The 18,683-nt window shown below is 31.5% G+C and overlaps 2 protein-coding genes across 3 annotated transcripts; one reads left to right on the top strand and one right to left on the bottom strand.

Annotated features, from left to right (window-relative positions):
* Window positions 1-181: 181 nt before the first annotated feature.
* LOC125057973 (transmembrane protein 135-like) lies at window positions 182-12,781 on the top strand. 2 transcript variants are annotated; one of them, XM_047661954.1, is made up of 9 exons: window positions 182-409; window positions 6,145-6,275; window positions 6,486-6,612; window positions 7,950-8,101; window positions 8,761-8,872; window positions 10,213-10,365; window positions 10,762-10,902; window positions 11,417-11,583; window positions 12,329-12,781. In XM_047661954.1, exons 1-9 carry the CDS (start codon window positions 236-238, stop codon window positions 12,387-12,389), a joined length of 1,218 nt encoding a protein of 405 aa, XP_047517910.1. In that variant the 5' UTR covers window positions 182-235; the 3' UTR covers window positions 12,390-12,781. The 2 variants fall into 2 exon arrangements, with proteins under 2 accessions (XP_047517910.1, XP_047517911.1); XM_047661955.1 differs by lacking the exon at window positions 182-409 and adding an exon at window positions 5,160-5,732.
* A 2,042-nt stretch (window positions 12,782-14,823) lies between these two features.
* LOC125057797 (heat shock protein 68-like) lies at window positions 14,824-18,088 on the bottom strand. Its single transcript, XM_047661696.1, has 7 exons — window positions 17,910-18,088; window positions 17,252-17,442; window positions 16,283-17,164; window positions 15,939-16,208; window positions 15,761-15,862; window positions 15,464-15,691; window positions 14,824-15,195 (listed from the first exon to the last, which is right to left on the bottom strand). Exons 2-7 carry the CDS (start codon window positions 17,420-17,422, stop codon window positions 14,950-14,952), a joined length of 1,899 nt encoding a protein of 632 aa, XP_047517652.1. The 5' UTR covers window positions 17,423-17,442; window positions 17,910-18,088; the 3' UTR covers window positions 14,824-14,949.
* Between the last annotated feature and the right edge of the window lie 595 nt (window positions 18,089-18,683).

Raw genomic sequence — 18,683 nt, 5'->3', positions numbered from 1 at the left:
AAATTTAGATCGGAATAAATGATTTTTTAAATAAATTATGTCCTATTGACCTCGCGTCAAAAATTTGCTTCCTTAAAATTTTATTATGTAAATTCAACCATTGTCTTGGTCAAGTCACCCTTTGAACTCATACGTGTATGAACTCGTACTTGTGTACGAGTTCATTTGGATATTTAGTTCGATTAGTTAACGTAGGCATAATTTACGTCAGTGCTGATTTTACTTTATTATTAAAATGGTGGAAATTAGTAAGCTTATTGTAGATGAACTACCGGAATTGAAGAAATTAACTTGTATGCAGTTAATTCATCCGCATACAGACAGCTGTTACCGTGCGTTTCTTTTAATGATTGAAAATTGCTTTAAAGGGAGCCTTATATTTTGGGCACCCATTCATGCTTTACCTTTGGTATGTATTAATCAAAGATTCAAAATTTTAAATAAGTCGTCATACCTAGTCGTAGAATAGTGACGGATCTGACAAATAGTAAACTTTACAGGGCAGCCATTTCAAAATAATATAATCATGTTAGTTTTTGTCATAACTATTCATATTTTGTTATTATTAAAATTGGCATACAAGCTAAAAAAAGGGTTCGTTTTAAAACAAAATAAAAATAATAACATTATCAAATCCGCCACTACCTATACTGTTAATTTGAAATATAAAACACATGGATTTTTTTTTTAAATGTAGCTTTAATATTAATTAGTCAATGTAGTATCCAAATATGATAAAAAGTGGATTTTGGATTTTTTTCAAATCCGACTGTTCTACGATCATGACGAAGTTTTTGCCATCCTCGCTAACAGTTAACTAGGGTTAGTGAATGTAGGTTACGTTAAGAAGCATTTTTTATATGTAAGATATTGCATAAAAATGTAAATTATATAACTAAAATTTCCTGGGAAAAATGCGGGAAAGGAGCATTTTCACCCATCATTTCAAGGTTTTTGCATCTGAAGGATGGGTAATGATTGAATGTTTTCCAAAGTACGTATTATAAATGTTTGAGGTGCGAATACCTGTTTATGTATTTATTTATTTTATAGATATTTAGATTTTATAGATTTATTTATTTTGTTTATACATATTATTATTAATTAAATTTTTACTGTGATAAATTTCTTGAAGTGAAGGTGGTTTTGTCTATAACTTATTTTGGTTGTTTTAAGAGTCTATATTGTTATTTTTTAAATATTAAATTAATGGAGTTTGCGAATATTTTTATAAATTATCAAACTATTTCTATCCCGTTTTGTTGCAGATAAAACATAAATGGCACCTGTAACAGTCAAGTGTATAATGCAACAATGCGTATAATCTGTAACATATTTTTGTATTAGAAATATGACATTTCTATTCGCTTATATTTTGACACTGACAACAACCTAACATTTTGAGGTCTGTCATTGTCAGTAAACTAGGGATGTTTTTAAACTTGATTCGATTTTGTGATTCATAATCGAGGATTGGACCTCAATACCTAATACAATTATTCCAATCCAAAGATCGATCTAAAATAATCACAGACAATTACAGCTTTATATTTAAAGGTGGGAACTGACCAAAGTTACGAGGTGTAATGTAGCACTGCATCGAGCGTGTTACGCATCGAGCATGTTACGCTGTGTTCTAAAATCAGCGTAACATGCTCGTCAAAACTCTGTGCTCCACTTTCGCCGACACTGTTCACGAGATGTGATAGTGATAATGTTGATATCTTTCATTCTATTTAATTATTGTTTCATCCAAATTAAGAAGAAGAAAAAATGTTACTGGACATAAAATTTATTTAAAAACACAGGCGTATGAGGTGGTTTGTTATTGATTGCAATATTAAAAACCAAATGATTACTGGACAGTATAAAAACTTTGTACGCAGGTCTCGATTTTGAAGAACTGTTGAATTTAATTGGACCAAAAGTACTTAAAAAAGACACATTTTATAGAAAATCATAATCATGATCACTCGCGACGTGCGACGCGTAATTACTGAACCGCGTGACAGTAAAAGGATTCGCCAAAAAACCGACAGCCGGGTGGAGCACTGAAAACGGGCAACAAGCGGCTCGTTGCTCGCTGGTTTCCCCGTAACTCGATGTACTTACTGCACGAATGCTCGCTGTGTAACATTACATTACATGTTACATTACACCTCGTAACGTTGGTCAGTTCCCACCTTAATAAACTGTCTTAACTGAATCCTAGCATTATGACTTTATGAGTTAACGTGTGAGACTTTTAATGTAAATTATTATTGAACGATAGCAACACTCATTAAATAGACTTTATTATAGCTTAAATTTTATAGTATATTATTATATTTAGGTATTCATTTTAAATTAGAAGGGGAGAGTAAATAATAAACAAAACTATTGCTATTTCGAGCTTTCTTTACCATTGTATTTAATGTGCGTTTTCCAATTACAGTACTAGAGCGCATTATGCGGCATAATGCTCAACGTAGAATGTTCCAACTACAGCAACGCTTCGCACAATTGAGCACTCTCAAAACTAATGCTCTCGCGTGCTTCTCGCAATAAATACCAACACAGTGACAGAAAATTGACCAGTGTTTTTCTTTAGGTTGGCATTTATCGAAATTTTCGTTAGTAAATATTATTTATTGTTGAAAAATTTGTTTCGTCGTAGATTTTGAAAATAATTAAAGTTATTTCAAACTGCTATGCTATAAATGTTAGTTATGTCTTTTTTGATGGATTTTTCTCCACTCCGAATAGCAGAATAAGTAATAAAATATCGGATAAGTTATCGAATAACAATAAATTAATTAATTAATTTTACGAATGCACACGGCATGTGGTGACATTTGTTGACAAAACTACGCAATCGCGTCGAATTCGTGTCACTTCAAGAAATTCCGAACTTAGGTAAATGAGGAGATGCATAACCAGTCTTTGATCTTGATCGAAAGCATGTGTTACCTCATCAAAAAATGTTGTAAAGCAGAAAGTGCTTTAACATGCAGTATCGCAATATTGGCGATAGAGAGAAGAGGCCTAATGTGTAAAACTGCCATTCTTCTTTTGCAATGGCAAGCAATAAAACATTTCTCTATTTGCAAAAAAAGTTATCACCTTAATGAAATCCTAAAATAAGTTTAACTAAAGTAACAACGATATTATTATTAAGGCGGAACGAAGTTAGCCGGGTCAGCTAGTTTAAAATATGAATACAATTTTATTTTTAAATTCGGATCTGTAAACAAATTTATTTTACAGGAGGATGTAAAAGTATATAATTTTTTTAGAAATCATTTAAAAAAAATTACTCAAAACGTAAATGATGTAAACTTCTTACATGAAACTAAATATTTTACTGTTAATATAGCTTGTTAAAACCTTATATTCTTTAAAGGTTATTTCGGTAAAAAAATGTTAATGAAATAATTTGATTATTAAAATAAGCGTAAAAAGTTTTCAACCAATTATTATTGTTAATCACATTATTTATACATTAATGAGGTTGCTAACTCTATTCAGAACATTTTTTTTTCAACACTGACTTAGCGCTCTCTGCTGATGCATTTGAAAATTAATTCACGTTCCAATTAAGCTTCAGCATTATGCGGCATTGTGCGGCACTAAGTCGCATTATGCTCTGTAATTGGAAAACGCACAATAAGTCTTAACTGAATACCTATGTGAGTTAACGTGTGAGAGTTTTAAAGTAAATAATTATTATTCGATAGAATAAAACCAATTAAATTGACTTTCGAATTGCTAATATGTTAGATTAGTATTCAGTTATTAGTATTGACTTAGTCTTAAAACACCACTTCAAGTTGTTCGTAATTTATAACTAGGGTTATCAATTCAATCAATTAGCGTCTATATCTCACTTTATTTGCTTTTTTTTAAATTTAAGTCCAAAATTCATAGTGATCTATCAAACGAAATCCTAAATTCGATTAGTCATTATCATGGAACTATCATATATATTCTCAGAATAGTGTTGTATCGTGATGTATCGTGACATATAAAATTTATAGGAAGATTTTGTTGTTTTAATCGAAAAAATGTAATCTTTCTTAACCGACCGGATTAGAATTTCAGATTAAAATTTTTGTCTATAGATCAAAGGAGCATTATCTTTAACTATTTCTTAATCCGCCGAAACCAAAAACTTAGGACCACGAACCGATATTATGGAAAAATTATTTGAGATATTTTTCGTCTTATTAGTTCGATCTACCGGTCAGTTCACATGTATTCGATTCAGAGCCTCAATTCAACCGGATCGTATCAACACGGTCCTAGTGACAAATATAAGGGGTTTCCCCCCCCCAAATTTAAGGGAAATTAAGATGTCCAGGGTTTTTTAGGGGTATTTCTTTTCAAGAACTTTTATTTTAAACACACTATTCTATACAATTTACTTACTAATTTAATTAAACTTCGAACCTCAATATAAAATTATAGCACGGTTATAATTCTTACCCCAAGATTGAAATAATCGCTTAACGATTAGAAAAGTACAAACAACATTAAAAATGTAAGAACAAAAAAGTGTGTGTGTACTTATGTACGCGCGTAAGAAGTTATACTTCTTTGGCATTATTAAAAATAGTTTTCGATTGCAAGCAAATAATTAATTACAATTAAATAATCAAAGACTGGAAAAGGAGTCATTAAGTATATTCAATAAAGTTCAGTTTACATTTGAAAAATTAAATAAATAAATATTTATTATTATTCTCTTACATTAAGTGTAATAAATTCTATTATTATTCGAATGTTGTTTTTAAATTATATCCAATGCCGTAGAATCTTCCGTGGGCAACTTCATTCTGTTAATTTTGTGTAACGGTGCGCGCGCATCGTAAAATTTCACTCTCAGCTATTTTTCATAACGCGCCTAAAGAAGTATAACTTCAAAAAAATTAGGAAAAAGCAAGAATACTAAATTAAAAGAAATAAAATCATTTATAGGTACATAATATTAGGTTTGAAATGCACCAGAATAACCACAACAGCAATTTTATACTATTTTAATTAATTTTATCATTAATATTTGAAATTACGTTTGAAAACGAGTGTACAATAAAACATTTTGGTGTTTAGTCGGTATTTCGGGGTATTTGAAATTGGTCTTAGGGGGAACATTTTGGAAGAGTTGGCATCACAGCCCTATAGAGTATTCAGATAGTCAAAACAACTTTAGAGTTTAGAGTGTAGATATTGTTGACCTTATTACTTGTAAATTAAGCTTTTGTTTTTTCAATTCATTATCTGTTTTAAACATTTTAAAAATATAAATAGGTAGAAGATAAATTAAAGTAAATTTTGAATAAATTAGTATCATTAACGTTTGGAACTAATTTTCCTTAGTAATTCTTATCTTCCGGAGGCAAACTGGAACAGTTCATACTTTATGTCTGTCTTTAAATTCACATCCAGTAAAATACTGATTATTAACGAAGATAGGCGGCTAGTTTGCTACTTAATTAATAAATGAAATTCCCACGAACGAGAACTTCGATGTTTGTTCTTAGTTGAATAACAGTGTTTCTAAGTTTTTACTTCTATTCAAAATATTAACTGAGAAAATGGTTGAAGCAAGTAAATTCTGGTTTGAAAAATCATGCAGTGATTCCGATTGTCACACTTTGATTCATCCCTGGACACGGACTTGCTCCAATGCAACTTCCTCTATGTTAATGAGTTGTATAAAGGGCAGTTATAAGTTTTATGCTATGGTGTACATTGTAAGTAATAGCTTTAAATTTCATCCATAACCATTCTACTTCTTTAGGTATAATATATGTATCACCTATCAGGGGAAACAGGGCTTGTCAGTTATTATATCATAACTTAATTGTAAACAGATAAACATAATCAGTTTATTGTAATAAATGTAATAGATACTCTTAGAAATGTCTATGTGATTTAATGTTAATAGTATGTTTCATGGATGAAATATATTTAAGTACGTAATTTTGCTTTAATATGAAGCAGGCACATTTATGTGGTAGTTAATAGATTTGACTATAAACTATAGAAGTGATCTGCTTTCTGAATAAATATATGAATTATTATAAATATTCTGAAATAACTATTGCTTTGCTCAGACTCACTGTGCTGTAGAGAAAATTTCATAAATTCCTTTCTTTGTTTCAGATTCAAATACTTATGAGGGGAAAGAAATTAAGTAAAGAGGATATATTGGAGCAATTTAAGCTTTATTTAAAATCTGGAATTTTTGGTCTTACTGTTGGTAGTTCATTTGTAACTTTAAATTGTATATTTAGGTAACTATCTTGCATAAGTTCTATGTCTTGTGCTCAATTGCATATATTTGAATAATTGATACTTAGAAAAGATGCTAAAACATGTACCATAACTGATGTTAAAGTTTACCTTGTAAATATTTTATTCTAGACATTTTATTACTTTTTGTTTAATTTTCTAAGATAATATATGGGATTAAGTTGTAGTAAAAATACTTTTTTGTATTGTAGGAAACTCTTCTTCAGTCAATTTACATACTACACAACAGTTCTCCTACCATGTACCATAAGTGGAGCTGCAGTCTATTTTGAACCACCATACAGAAGGGTTATGGTTGCAAATCTTTTTGTCAATCTGGTGAGTTTTAATTTGTTAATCATATTAAAAAAGCCATGTGACAGACAACAGTTAGGTAACATTTTTTAAAATTATATTTAACTAGCGGACCCGACAGACGTCCTGTCTGAACTATGAGTATTGATTTCAAATTGGTATAATGAATTAAAAAATATTTCAGAAACAAAGTGTTTATTATTCTAATGCTTTATGTTATACAACATTCTTTGTTTGTTTTTCTGGCTCGCATATTATTATATTATCAATATAATAACTCCGATCGAAGCATTTATTTTGAACGATATTCATTTTTCTTACATCCTCTGACGATATTTGCAGCACGCATTCTGTCAATGTTGTGTTATGTCAAATGCCATAAGGTTACACCAAAAAGTTCGAATTGTATGGTGGTTAAGTATTCTTGAATTTTCTAATTTTCCGCGCAAAGTTTTTCTTTTTTTCTTTTATAAGAATTACAATTACAAACACAACAAAAAAAAATCAGACAAATCGGTCGAGCCGTTTTCATGTGATGTCGTGACAACGGAAAACGGGTTTCATTTTTATATATATAGATTAGCAAGTGATAGTGTTTTGACTTTTGATGATAAGATTGTTAATAACTTTTTTTGATTTCATATCTTTTAATTTATTACAAAATAAAAGCTAACTAAAATAAAATAGATCAATTACAAACTATTTATGAATTGTCTTATTATTATTTGAAGAAATAATGGTTCTGGCAAAAATAAGATTGAGTATGATAGCAATTTGTTTTTTCATTGGCATTTAGTGTATAGTAATTGAAATTCCTGGCATTTTTGACATCCATACATAATAAAATACTAATTTAACAATTATGATGATTGTCTAAATTAATTTGTTTTAGCTGATTTTTTTATTAATATAAATTACTAAACTGTATTAAATTACTATAAAATACTCCAATTATTAGTCATAAGTCATAATTTGTTTTATAGTATGTCCTTATAAGTTTCCTTAAAATGGTAAAACCAACTATTACAGGAAAGGATAAAATATGAGAAATATTTAATGTATGTCACTAAGAGGATCCAGAAAATGTTTATAAATAATCATATATGTATTAAATATGAGTAGAAATAACAATAACTGTTACTTAAAGACTCCATATGTTCTTGGAATAGTAAAATAACCTAACGGATTACGCATTTGAACTTCCTCTTATCCACATCGCCCATTTGATTTCTTAGATCCTACAGGAGTTTGAACACACGAGCCTCCAATGAAATATTGCGCTTAATCTAATTCTAAGAAGGTCCTGTTACATGTTATGGAAATATTTTCATACTTATCCTGATTTGTCAATGCATTTTCAGGTTTTTGAATACTGGATACGCACACTAGAGATGAAAGGCTGGCTTCGGCGCTCAGCTAGCCGGGAGACACTTATATTCATGCTGGGTAGTTCTCTCTTCTTCTATCTTATGCGTTTAGACAGAGATAATAAAAAGAGGACGCCTTTATTCTGGTAAGTTAACATTCAGTCTAAAAATTTATTGTACATATGTGGCGCCATATATTATTGTTTCTGTTTAAAAAGCCATTGTTTATCCAATTCTATTGCCTTATAATTGCCTATTTAGAAAAAATATATAAATAGAAAATACCAGCTTAAGGATTATGTTATTCTCTTTTACAGTTGCTCACGTGTTCTTGCTTTGCCAATATTATTGTTAATATTACCAACCTTTTTTGATTAAAGGCCTCTTATACTTTATCTGTAGAACTTAATTTCATTGATTTTGGTTTTCTCCATAATTGTCTGTTAGTGAATGAGTAATTAGTTGCTTCTAGCATTATATTCTTTGTTGCTATCGTCCTATTTTTCTGCCACATTGGGGGCCTATGATTACTACCATTTCTTGGCAGCACTTTTTTTTTCAAAGTTCTTAAAGTTCCTTTTACTCTTTTTATGCTGTCCCGACTAGTATTACAATTTTTGACCGAGGACGAAATGTACTTGCGCAAGCGACCGTATAGATAACTTTTTTTTTGTACTATACTTTAGACAATTATTAAACCCTAGTGAAAATTTACTTGTAATGATACTTTTATTGATATTTAATTTACTAAAAGGTATAATATGTTTATATGTTACCTACAAAATATTTGTTAAACATTTTTCAGGTTTTTCACTCCACCACGAGTATCTAAAGAGGTTGGCGAACCAATAGACGGTATTAAAGGAAGGAGTGACGCCTGTCCACATAAGGGACCATGTGTGAACTATATTTTGAAGGTATGTTATTAAGATATTATACAAGCAGGTCTGTGCCTATTACAGCAGTTTATGAGGACTTTAAAGACATATTACTATGAAAGAATAATTGAAAAATTATCACGTTTCATATCTACGTTTAATCCTCACTGATTACACCTGCCTTGCGATTCTGTAACTCACTCTTCAAATTCTCACAGCGGATTCCGCTCTCAAATCACTCGTGACGGTGTAATAAATTAATGACTCACACGCTCACTCCGCTGGGTCTGCGACCCTAAAAGTCTTGGCCTCCGCCACGTGAAACTTCCAGCGTTCCCTGTCCTGTGCCAACTCCCGCCAATTTCTAGCTTTCAGCTGCAGCAGGTCCTCCACTCTGTCGATCCAGCGGTACCTAATCGACCTACTGGTCTTCGACTACTATTACCGACCGATTTTGCCCCATGCGCCGCGCTTTCCCCTATAATGCTGAGAAAACAAGGCGAAATAAATGATTCAAATATTCTAACTTAAAATGTCAATTTTCGTGCTGAAAGCTAAAGAAGGAACAAAATAATTGCTTTTTATATATGATTATAAACACGCTATTATGTTACATTACAGAACGTTAACAACTTTACCTCATTAGTTTTTTTAGAGCCAGTCAAACTCTATTAAAACCATGATTTATTGACGGAGTTTATTGCCAGTACTTCTCTGTTCTACGCCTTTAATGCACTGGCAGTAAATATAAATTTAGAATTATCTTTTCTGAAGTTTAAAAGTACATTAAGTTACATGATTATATTTTGATATTATATTATATTCTTATAACACACAGGTAATAGAATATAATCTTTAATAATGTGATTTATTATCGAAATTTTATGAATTAAATGAACAGCATTTTTCCTCCAATTAATATCGTCTGCAAAAAAACGTAGTACTGATTTCGTTAATCCATTGTACTTGGAAATAGCATAAGTTACTTAACAATAAGGAAATCGTAGGAATTTCCTGTTGTTGAAGGTAAATTTAGATTTCAGTACAATGTAATTTTAGTATCTTTATATTATCCTATACTGCTAACTTTTATAGTAACTTGACCCACAATTTTTTAAGCAATTAAAAATTCCGCACAATATTTTGTTAAGGTATTCCCTTAAAATTTTATATTAGATTTATCTATTCGACAGAAGGTTCGTACTACAGTCGATTTTTCGAAGAACTCAACTCGTTGTATATATATTTTTATTATTATACAGAAATGCATACTTACAGACTATCCCAATAACAAGGATATAATATACACAATATAGCTACTGTGAATTCACTCTGCGAACATATAAATATGTTATTACAATTTTAATTATTATTTTCAGGGTGCAGCGCAACTGTTCGGAGTAGGCTGTGCCATGTCAATGCTTCGCACCATCATTCCAAGAATATTGACGCCGGCTAAAGCTCTAAAGTCCTTAAAGCTGTCGCATTTAAAACTTGGTGTTTTCTTCGGTGGTTATATTGGAATTTATAGGGTAAGTTATTATTTATCACGGTTCAAACTAAAAAATATATATGTAACGTTTTAGAAAAGGCACCCCCCACCCCCCCCAAAATTCGTTACGTAATACTTGAACGCTCCCTAATTTACTTTGTGCGGAAAGAGACCCGTCGTGGGATTTGAGGTCGCAGTCGTGTATTATTTTTATGATTATGGATATGTACTTATAGTTATTATTTTGAAACTTTAAAACAATAAAAGTATTTGTGTTAATAAATGAAATGACGTGCAAATAATTATATTACTTCGCCGCTTCTTACCGTACTAACTGAAGTTTCTAATTTATAGAACAAGAAAATTGGATTTCCACTAATTTATTCAACTTATAAACATGGCTGTTTAAAAGTTAAATGATTATTCTATATTTCAGCTGATAGTATGTCTGTTATGCCGCTCAACGGGCCGAGACAGCGCGTTACACGCAGTACCAGCGGGCTTCCTGGCAGGCGCCGCACTTAGGGCTTCGCCCTCGCTACCTATAGCGCTCGCGCCTCTCACGTCTTCTCTACAGGTATTATGGCACCTTATGTATAAATTATAGTGGAGATAGATTTAATATAATATATCAAAGATTTTATACAAATACATATATATAAAATTAAGGGCCAAATGAATTTAAAAATAATTTGCAGAGAAAAAAAAATACGTGTGTGGCACGCGGGGACTGCCGCGGTAAAGCTATTGCATAGCATTTTATAAACTTATGCAATATATTTATTTTTTGCAGTATTTTTATTCTTTGATATTAATTCAAGATTTTTCTTTGATATTAATTCAATCTACCACACTACCAGACTCAGACTAACACGCCTATCCGATCACGGTAAAACGATGTGAGACGCAGTATGCGTTCTGTCCTGCTCTAACGCGTATTGGCAGCACCTATATTACGTCATCGTGTGTTAGGTTTATTTCGTTACGGAATTTCTTGATTCGGTCGCTCGAATCGCTCTATCGAACCTTGGAACTCCTAATCATTTTATTATGAGAAATTTGTTTTAATTCTGTATTTTTAATAATTTCAGATTCTAGGTTCATGGGGCTACCAAAAGGGTCTCATACCAGAGCAGTGGCCTTTAGTAGAACTAGTCTACTGCATATGCCAGGGTATACTCTTCCACGCCAGGGTAATGCATGAAGACGCCTGTCCACGATACATCATCAATCTGATGCATACAGTTACTTCTAATAAGTGAGTATTTTGAAATATTGCAATTTTTTATAAAAAAAAATTAATACATAATCCAGAATACATTTATGTATTTATAAAAAATTAATAAGTGTAATTGATAAATAATTATTTGTCTCTTTCTGTTAAATGTTGTTGACGCTGTGATGAAAAGAGAAATGGATACTTCAGCTAAAACAGTGCAATTAGACTCATTATTTTTTATGAATAAGGGGGAAATTTTTTGTTTCATTTACTGACTTGTAAAACTACATGAGAACGATAGAAACAATATTCTAAAGCTCTTTGAGTTAATGGTCCTATTAAACTAAGCGTAAACTAGTTACAAATGTTTATTTGACATTTATAACGTGTTCCTTAAAAATCTAATTTGGTTTACCTACCTAGGGTACCTAGGAGTAGAGTAGTAGTAGAGAGGGTCTCTAGGGCGTTTTAGGCCTCAGATCCGTATTCTAGAACGTCACTCAACATTAATCTGGACTACTTAAGATGTCATGTGGAACATGGTTTAATGGTTCTCCTTATGGCAGCTCCTTACAAATGTTGTGTAAAACAAAAAAAACTTGGCGATAAAAAAGAGTGGCGGAGAGTTTATTGCCAGTTCTTCATTTCCGTTCTACGCTCTTGATTTGAGAACTGGCAGTAAATGTAAAGTTAGAAGCATTTAATGTTTATTTCTTTTTTGACGTTCATAAGTGTACATTGTGTTGCCATGAATAAATGATTATTGACTTGACTTATTTTTCAGAGCGGATGAAATCCAAGGTGCTTTTATCCAGAAAATATTAGCGCATGGCGGTGGCATGTAAAGAATAAGATGAAGGTAGCGTGATAACTTGTGAATTGAGTGTTATAATGAGCATCACATTACGGGTTTCAATGTATTGAAAAATCAAAGAATAGTCCAATAAAACATACATTTCTATAGTTTTGACAAGTAAACTTAAAATTATACGAATCAGTCACGATTTTCTAAACAGAAATGGATTGTCAAATGAATTCAAAAAATCTGACAGTTTTAAGACCTGTTTGTTTTGCTTAGCAAATGTAAACAAAGATATTTGTTTTCACTTGTATTGTTACCAATATAGAAATATTGAAATTTACTTAAACTATTGAAATAATTATTTAATAATATACAAGTTTGGAATGCAAGCGTGGCAAAGGACGCATTTGACCAATTATGGCCAATGCCACAAAATTGTTATAACAGAAAAAACAATCTCAAAATTTATGAAGTTAAATAGGAAATTGTGATAGTCGGGGCGAGGTAGTTTTAAGATTTTGCATTTAGATTTTATTGTAATTTATGGTGTTATTAATATGGGAATTGGTTAGTATAACCCGTGATAGTATTCAAAATTCCGAAAAAGATTCCGATCGGATATGCCTATTAAAAACTTTAATATCAAAGTACCTATAATCGCTTGTTACAGATTTAATTTTATGTAGTAAGTTTTATTTCGACTTATTTCCTATTACATTATTTTATGTGAAAATTAGATTAAACTCTAACAATTACTTTGAATACAATTATTTTGTCTTGCGGTTTAAATAATATCTTTCAGTACCACATTGAATTATATTTATACAGGCCATTATATTATTTAGTTTCTGAAAATAGGAAAGATTTTCGGAATTCTGAAAAAAACAACTGGGCTCAGAATCTGCTATTAAAGACTATTTTAACATTCTATTTTGAAGGCTAAGTACTATTTATTAATTCAAACTGCGCATTTTATAATTCTGCTTAAAACATAATAAGTAAGATGCGGCATGCAAATGTTACTTAAACGAAACTTTATTTAATATATGTTAAACTACTCCCTGGGAGTGAGAATGTAAAACGAAATGATAAACTGAAAGAATATCAATCATGTTATCTTGTATTTCTTGATAATGATATCAAGAATATCAATATCAAGAAATAGAATACCAAACGATTGCGTTCGCTAATATGACGCATCATGTCGCGTATTTTTTTTTTTAAAGACAATTCACACCAATTGACCGAGTCCCATGCTAAGCTGGTGAAGCTTGTGTTATGGGTACTAGGTAACGGATATACATACATATTATAGATAGATAGACATATAATACATATTTAAACACCCAAGACCTAAGCACAACACCAAATGTTCATCACATCGATGTTCGTCTCAGCCGGGGATCGAACCCGGGACCCATCGATTCGCAGTACTAACCACTAGACCAATGAGTCGTCAAGTATTGGTCAAATCACAGTCGAACGGATGCATAATTGTTTCGTCTTAAGATTCTCACCTCCCAGGAAACGAGCGGGTTCATTATTTCGAAAACAAACTTGCCCTATGGTATTAATAGATAGTGATATTACTAACAAAAATGGTGAAAACTGTGAACCAATAAATTCTGTTATTATATCGGTTAAATGAGAGAAAAAATTTAGTAATTTGTAACTTAAAATATAAGAAAATTGAAGTTTTGTTTCCAAAAGCTCCCTTGAGTATTATTTACCATTACTAGTAAAGGTAACCTTCCAGGTGGAGTTGAAATACATTTAAATATAAACTAAAAAAAGCAAACTTGGGGCCCAGTTTTAAGACTTCTACAAAGACATTTGATCTAAGAAAAGTTTACGCTAGAAGATTAACTATGGTTTAATTTTTTTACCAGTATTTCAGATGCGACCATTTTAGAACAAATTAATATAGATGTAAGAAATGGTTGAAGATGACATTTTAAGTGGGTTCTATTTAGGTTTTTTACTTTTATATTAGATAATTTTTTATTAATACTTCATTGTATTTTCTTAAGTTATTAAATTATTATGTACTAGGGTACAGAGAGTGATTACCATTATTATTGTTATATTTTTGGATTAAATGTTTTTTTATGGCTTATATCTTTTTTTAGTAAAAAAAAACAATTAGAAATCGTATTTTATTGAGCTTATAGCAGCATAGTTCCCAATTGTAAGTAAACCTGTCTATAAAATCTTGTCAGCTTAAATTGAAAATTATTACAATAATCAATATCAATAAAATATACTTGACGATTAAAAAGAGTGGCGGAAAGTTTTTTGCCAGTTCTTCTTACCCGCTCTACGCCCTTGACTTGCGAACTGGTAGTAAATGTAAATTTACAATTAATTTAACTTCTTTTTGACGATTCATATGTGTACTTGTTTACCTACATGAATAAATATATTTTGAGTTTGAGTTTGAATAAGACAATTTTAAGTCTAAATTAAAATGACAACAATTACTGAATACCGGCTTCTATTAATCTCCAATTCACTCATTTATGAACTAGTTATGAAATAACAGTACTATTTTTTAAATTACAAATATTAATAAGATTTTTTTTGAAAACTTTTGACTTTGTTATCTAGTCCAATTCTTCTACCCTTGGACCACCAGAGCGAGCTGAACGAGCACAGCTGGGTCCACCAGCGATATTGTGAAGTTTCATCATAGCTGATTGACAGACTGCTTGCACCGCCTTCAACTGTTCTTGCAGTTCTGATGTTGAAGCATCGGGATGAGAGTCCATCCATTTAAGTTGATTTGCACATTCTGTAATTACTTCGTTCTTTTCACTTTCCGTAAGACGATTTCCGGCATTTTCTACTGCCTGTAATCAGAGATGCAGTATTTTAGTGATATCTGTTTGACTAAATAGTTTTGGGAGCCAACAACGGATCTAATGACCATAATTTTTGATTATTACTTTTTTATACCAAAATTGTATCTTATTAATTATTAGTAAGTAGCATGTAAGTATAAGCCTAAATTATGCCGATGAGTTTGAAGTAGATGCCATTAATACTTTTAATTAAATAATTTAATGAATGTCGGCTTCTAAGAATCCTGTCAATGTCATGTTGTACTTTTATACTTACCGCTTTACAACCAAATAAGTAACTCTCTAACTGATTACGGATTTCAACACGTTCCCTTATAGCATCATCGTCAGCTTTAAACCGCTCAGCATCATGAAGCATTTTATCTATCTCAACTTTGTTCAAACGCCCTTTATCGTTAGAAATAGTGATGCGCTCTGATCTTCCAGTACTCTTATCTTCTGCGCTGACATTCAAGATTCCATTTGCATCAAGATCAAATGTTACCTAAGGATTTTCATTATTATAAAACACTTGAACTGAAACGAAATTGTCTAATATATTAAAGCAACCTACTTCTATTTGCGGAACTCCTCTTGGTGCTGGAGGTATTCCAGCGAGATTGAATGTTCCAAGTAAGTTGTTATCTCGAGTCATCACACGTTCTCCTTCATATACCTTAAAATATGTTACTTTAAAATTTTATTAAAGTGGTAAAAAAAATTGAAAATCAATTCATCGCTCTTCAGTTTACCTGTATTGTTACGGCCGGTTGGTTATCAGCGTAAGTTGAAAAAACCTTTTTCTGTGCAATAGGGATTCTCGTATTCCTTTCAACCAGTTTAGTCATTATTCCTCCAGCTGTTTCTATACCTAAGGACAATGGTGTCACATCTACCAGTAAAACATCTTGTAGCCGTTCGTCTTTTGAACCGGTCAGAATTGCTGCTTGAACCGCCGCACCATATGCCACAGCCTCATCGGGATTGATTGATAGATTTAGAGATTTGCCTCCGAAAAAATCCTAATAAAAAACATATTGTGAATAATTTGAGATAGAAGTTGAATGAATTGTTTTAAGCTGTTTAGAATTATTACTTGTAAAAGCCTTTGTATCTTTGGTATTCGTGTAGAACCTCCAACCATAACGACGTCATGTATTTCTCTTGTATGAAGATTTGCATCTTTTAAAGCACGCTCAACTGGTACCAATGTTTGTTTAAATAAATCTGAACAAAGCTCTTCAAAGCGAGCTCTACTTAATTTAGAATAAAAATCTATCCCATCATGCAATGCATCGACTTCTAGGTTGGCTTCAGTGCTTGATGATAGTGTTCTTTTCGCTCTTTCGCATGCTGTTCTTAATCGTCTTAAGGCTTTTGGATTTTCCTTTAAATTTTTCTTAAATTTTCTTTCAAACTCTGTACTAAAATGATCAACCAGCCTGTTATCAAAATCCTCGCCGCCTAAATGAGTATCACCCGCTGTCGATTGAACTTCAAATAGGGAGCCTTCAGATATTTGCAGTATCGAAACATCGAATGTTCCTCCACCAAGATCAAATATAAGTACATTTTTTTCTCCACTAAGATTTTTATCTAGACCATATGCTAATGCAGCTGCCGTTGGTTCATTAATTATTCTTAGTACATTTATAGCAGCAATCGTCCCAGCATCTTTCGTAGCTTGTCGTTGAGAGTCATTAAAGTAAGCGGGGACTGTTACGACAGCATTTTGTACTGTACCGCCTAGGTAAGTTTCTGCTGTTTCTTTCATTTTTGTCAAAACCATAGAAGATATTTCCTCTGGAGAAAACTTTTTCTTCTGCCCTTTGTACTCGACAACAATCTTAGGCTTTCCGCCATCAGAGATTACTTCAAATGGCCAATGCTTAAGGTCCTGTTGTACTTTTGCATCATCAAACCTACGTCCGATAAGACGTTTTGCGTCGAATACTGTGTTCTTAGGATTCATAGCTATCTGTTTCAGAAAACGTACGAAATTATTAAATCCTGATTAGACGCCTATGATACAATAAATATAGAACAAATAATCTTTGATATAAACCTGGTTTTTAGCTGCATCCCCAATAAACCTCTCCGTTTCAGTAAAGGCGACATATGAAGGGGTAACTCTATTTCCTTGTTCATTTGCAATAATTTCTACCTTACCATTTTGAAATACACCTACACAGGAGAATGTTGTACCGAGGTCTATGCCAATAGCGGGTATACCCATGTTAGGCCCTTGGAAAAAATCTAAAATAAATATCAATAAGATAAATAAAATATAAATATTACCAATAGGTACACTAGTACGGCCATACGTTCAGACTTTATAGTAATTGGTAGAGCAATTGCGTAGCGTAATCATGTTGATGCTTTAGCATTATTATGTTTGACTTTCCTAAAATTTGAGCTGCATCATACATTAGGATTGCGTGAATGAATATAGTCACTCGATAGTTTGTGCGTTAAGAGAACAGTCTGAGGTCGCTGAAGAATTACCTTTGTTATGTTGCCAAATATGTTACGTCATTATAGTTAGTTATCAATAATACTTAAATCAACTTGAAAAAAGTAAACATAACAATTATATTAGTTCGCATATCTGCCACGCAGGTTCTCTTTCCGCACATTATTTCATAACAATGATGTCCATTTTCTCGTAGATTTTTCTATAACTCCTCTAGATCATAGGCAAATTTTACTGCGATAATTCTTACCAAGTAAGCAGGAAGACTGTTTCGGTGAATGTTTAAATTATTTTCTAATATTTTTGGGTTACATATTTAGGTTAATCATATATATTTAATATGTGGTAAGTACATGTTGATCAAATTTCAGTAGATGATTTATTACAGAAATATTGACTCCATATCAAAATATTATGATGTTTACATTGACAGCGTATGTCAGTAAACTACAAGGACCTAAGAAACTTTTCCTTTCTCTATTCCAATCCCCTATAATAAAATACGTCTAAAATATTCCAATGCAATGAGCAACATTATGAGTAAATGAATATGAAATATTGTAAGTTTATTTTTTAATAATTATTCTTTAAGTGCTTTATAATAAAATATTATTTTAACCTCCTGGTGCGATGCGAAGACCATAACGAAGTGTGCCTCGAAAGTGCTAAATCGTGTCGTGGATTTCGCCTTGCAATCTTCATAATCAAAAAGTGACCATATTTTTAATTTATTTTAACTTGTTGATAAGCATATTTTATTATGGAAGTACTTGAGGCCATATCTGCTTAGTTTGTACTCGAAAATCATTTATTAATTAATCGTATTAGGAACTAAAATTTTACCCCACTTACCTTTTCATAATTGAGTTCTGATAGCTATAAAATGTTTTAGCAAGAAAAATACACGTTCCAAAACATTGTTCATCTAATTAGGTATTTTATTACGTTTATCAACATTGGAACTTTTATTTTTGGTTCATTGAAAAAATCTAAGAAATAATTTGGCTCACACATTTCAAAACAT

Source organism: Pieris napi, chromosome 17 (assembly GCF_905475465.1).
Source record: "Pieris napi chromosome 17, ilPieNapi1.2, whole genome shotgun sequence".
In the NCBI taxonomy this organism is placed as follows: domain Eukaryota; kingdom Metazoa; phylum Arthropoda; class Insecta; order Lepidoptera; family Pieridae; genus Pieris; species Pieris napi.
The sequence above is the reverse complement of the archived record's forward strand: the minus strand, read 5'-3'. Positions and strand labels throughout refer to the sequence as shown.

Bases quoted from the DNA above. Each gene is read 5' to 3' on its own strand.
- LOC125057973 (XM_047661954.1), top strand. From the start codon at position 236: ATGGTGGAAATTAGTAAGCTTATTGTAGATGAACTACCGGAATTGAAG. The intron at 410-6,144 runs GTATGTATTAAT...TCTTTGTTTCAG, and splicing joins CCATTCATGCTTTACCTTTG to ATTCAAATACTTATGAGGGG. The intron at 8,873-10,212 runs GTATGTTATTAA...TATTATTTTCAG, and splicing joins GTGTGAACTATATTTTGAAG to GGTGCAGCGCAACTGTTCGG.
- LOC125057797 (XM_047661696.1), bottom strand. From the start codon at position 17,422: ATGGGTATACCCGCTATTGGCATAGACCTCGGTACAACATTCTCCTGT. The intron at 17,165-17,251 runs GTTTATATCAAA...TTTCTGAAACAG, and splicing joins GGGATGCAGCTAAAAACCAG to ATAGCTATGAATCCTAAGAA. The intron at 16,209-16,282 runs GTAATAATTCTA...GTTTTTTATTAG, and splicing joins AGATACAAAGGCTTTTACAA to GATTTTTTCGGAGGCAAATC.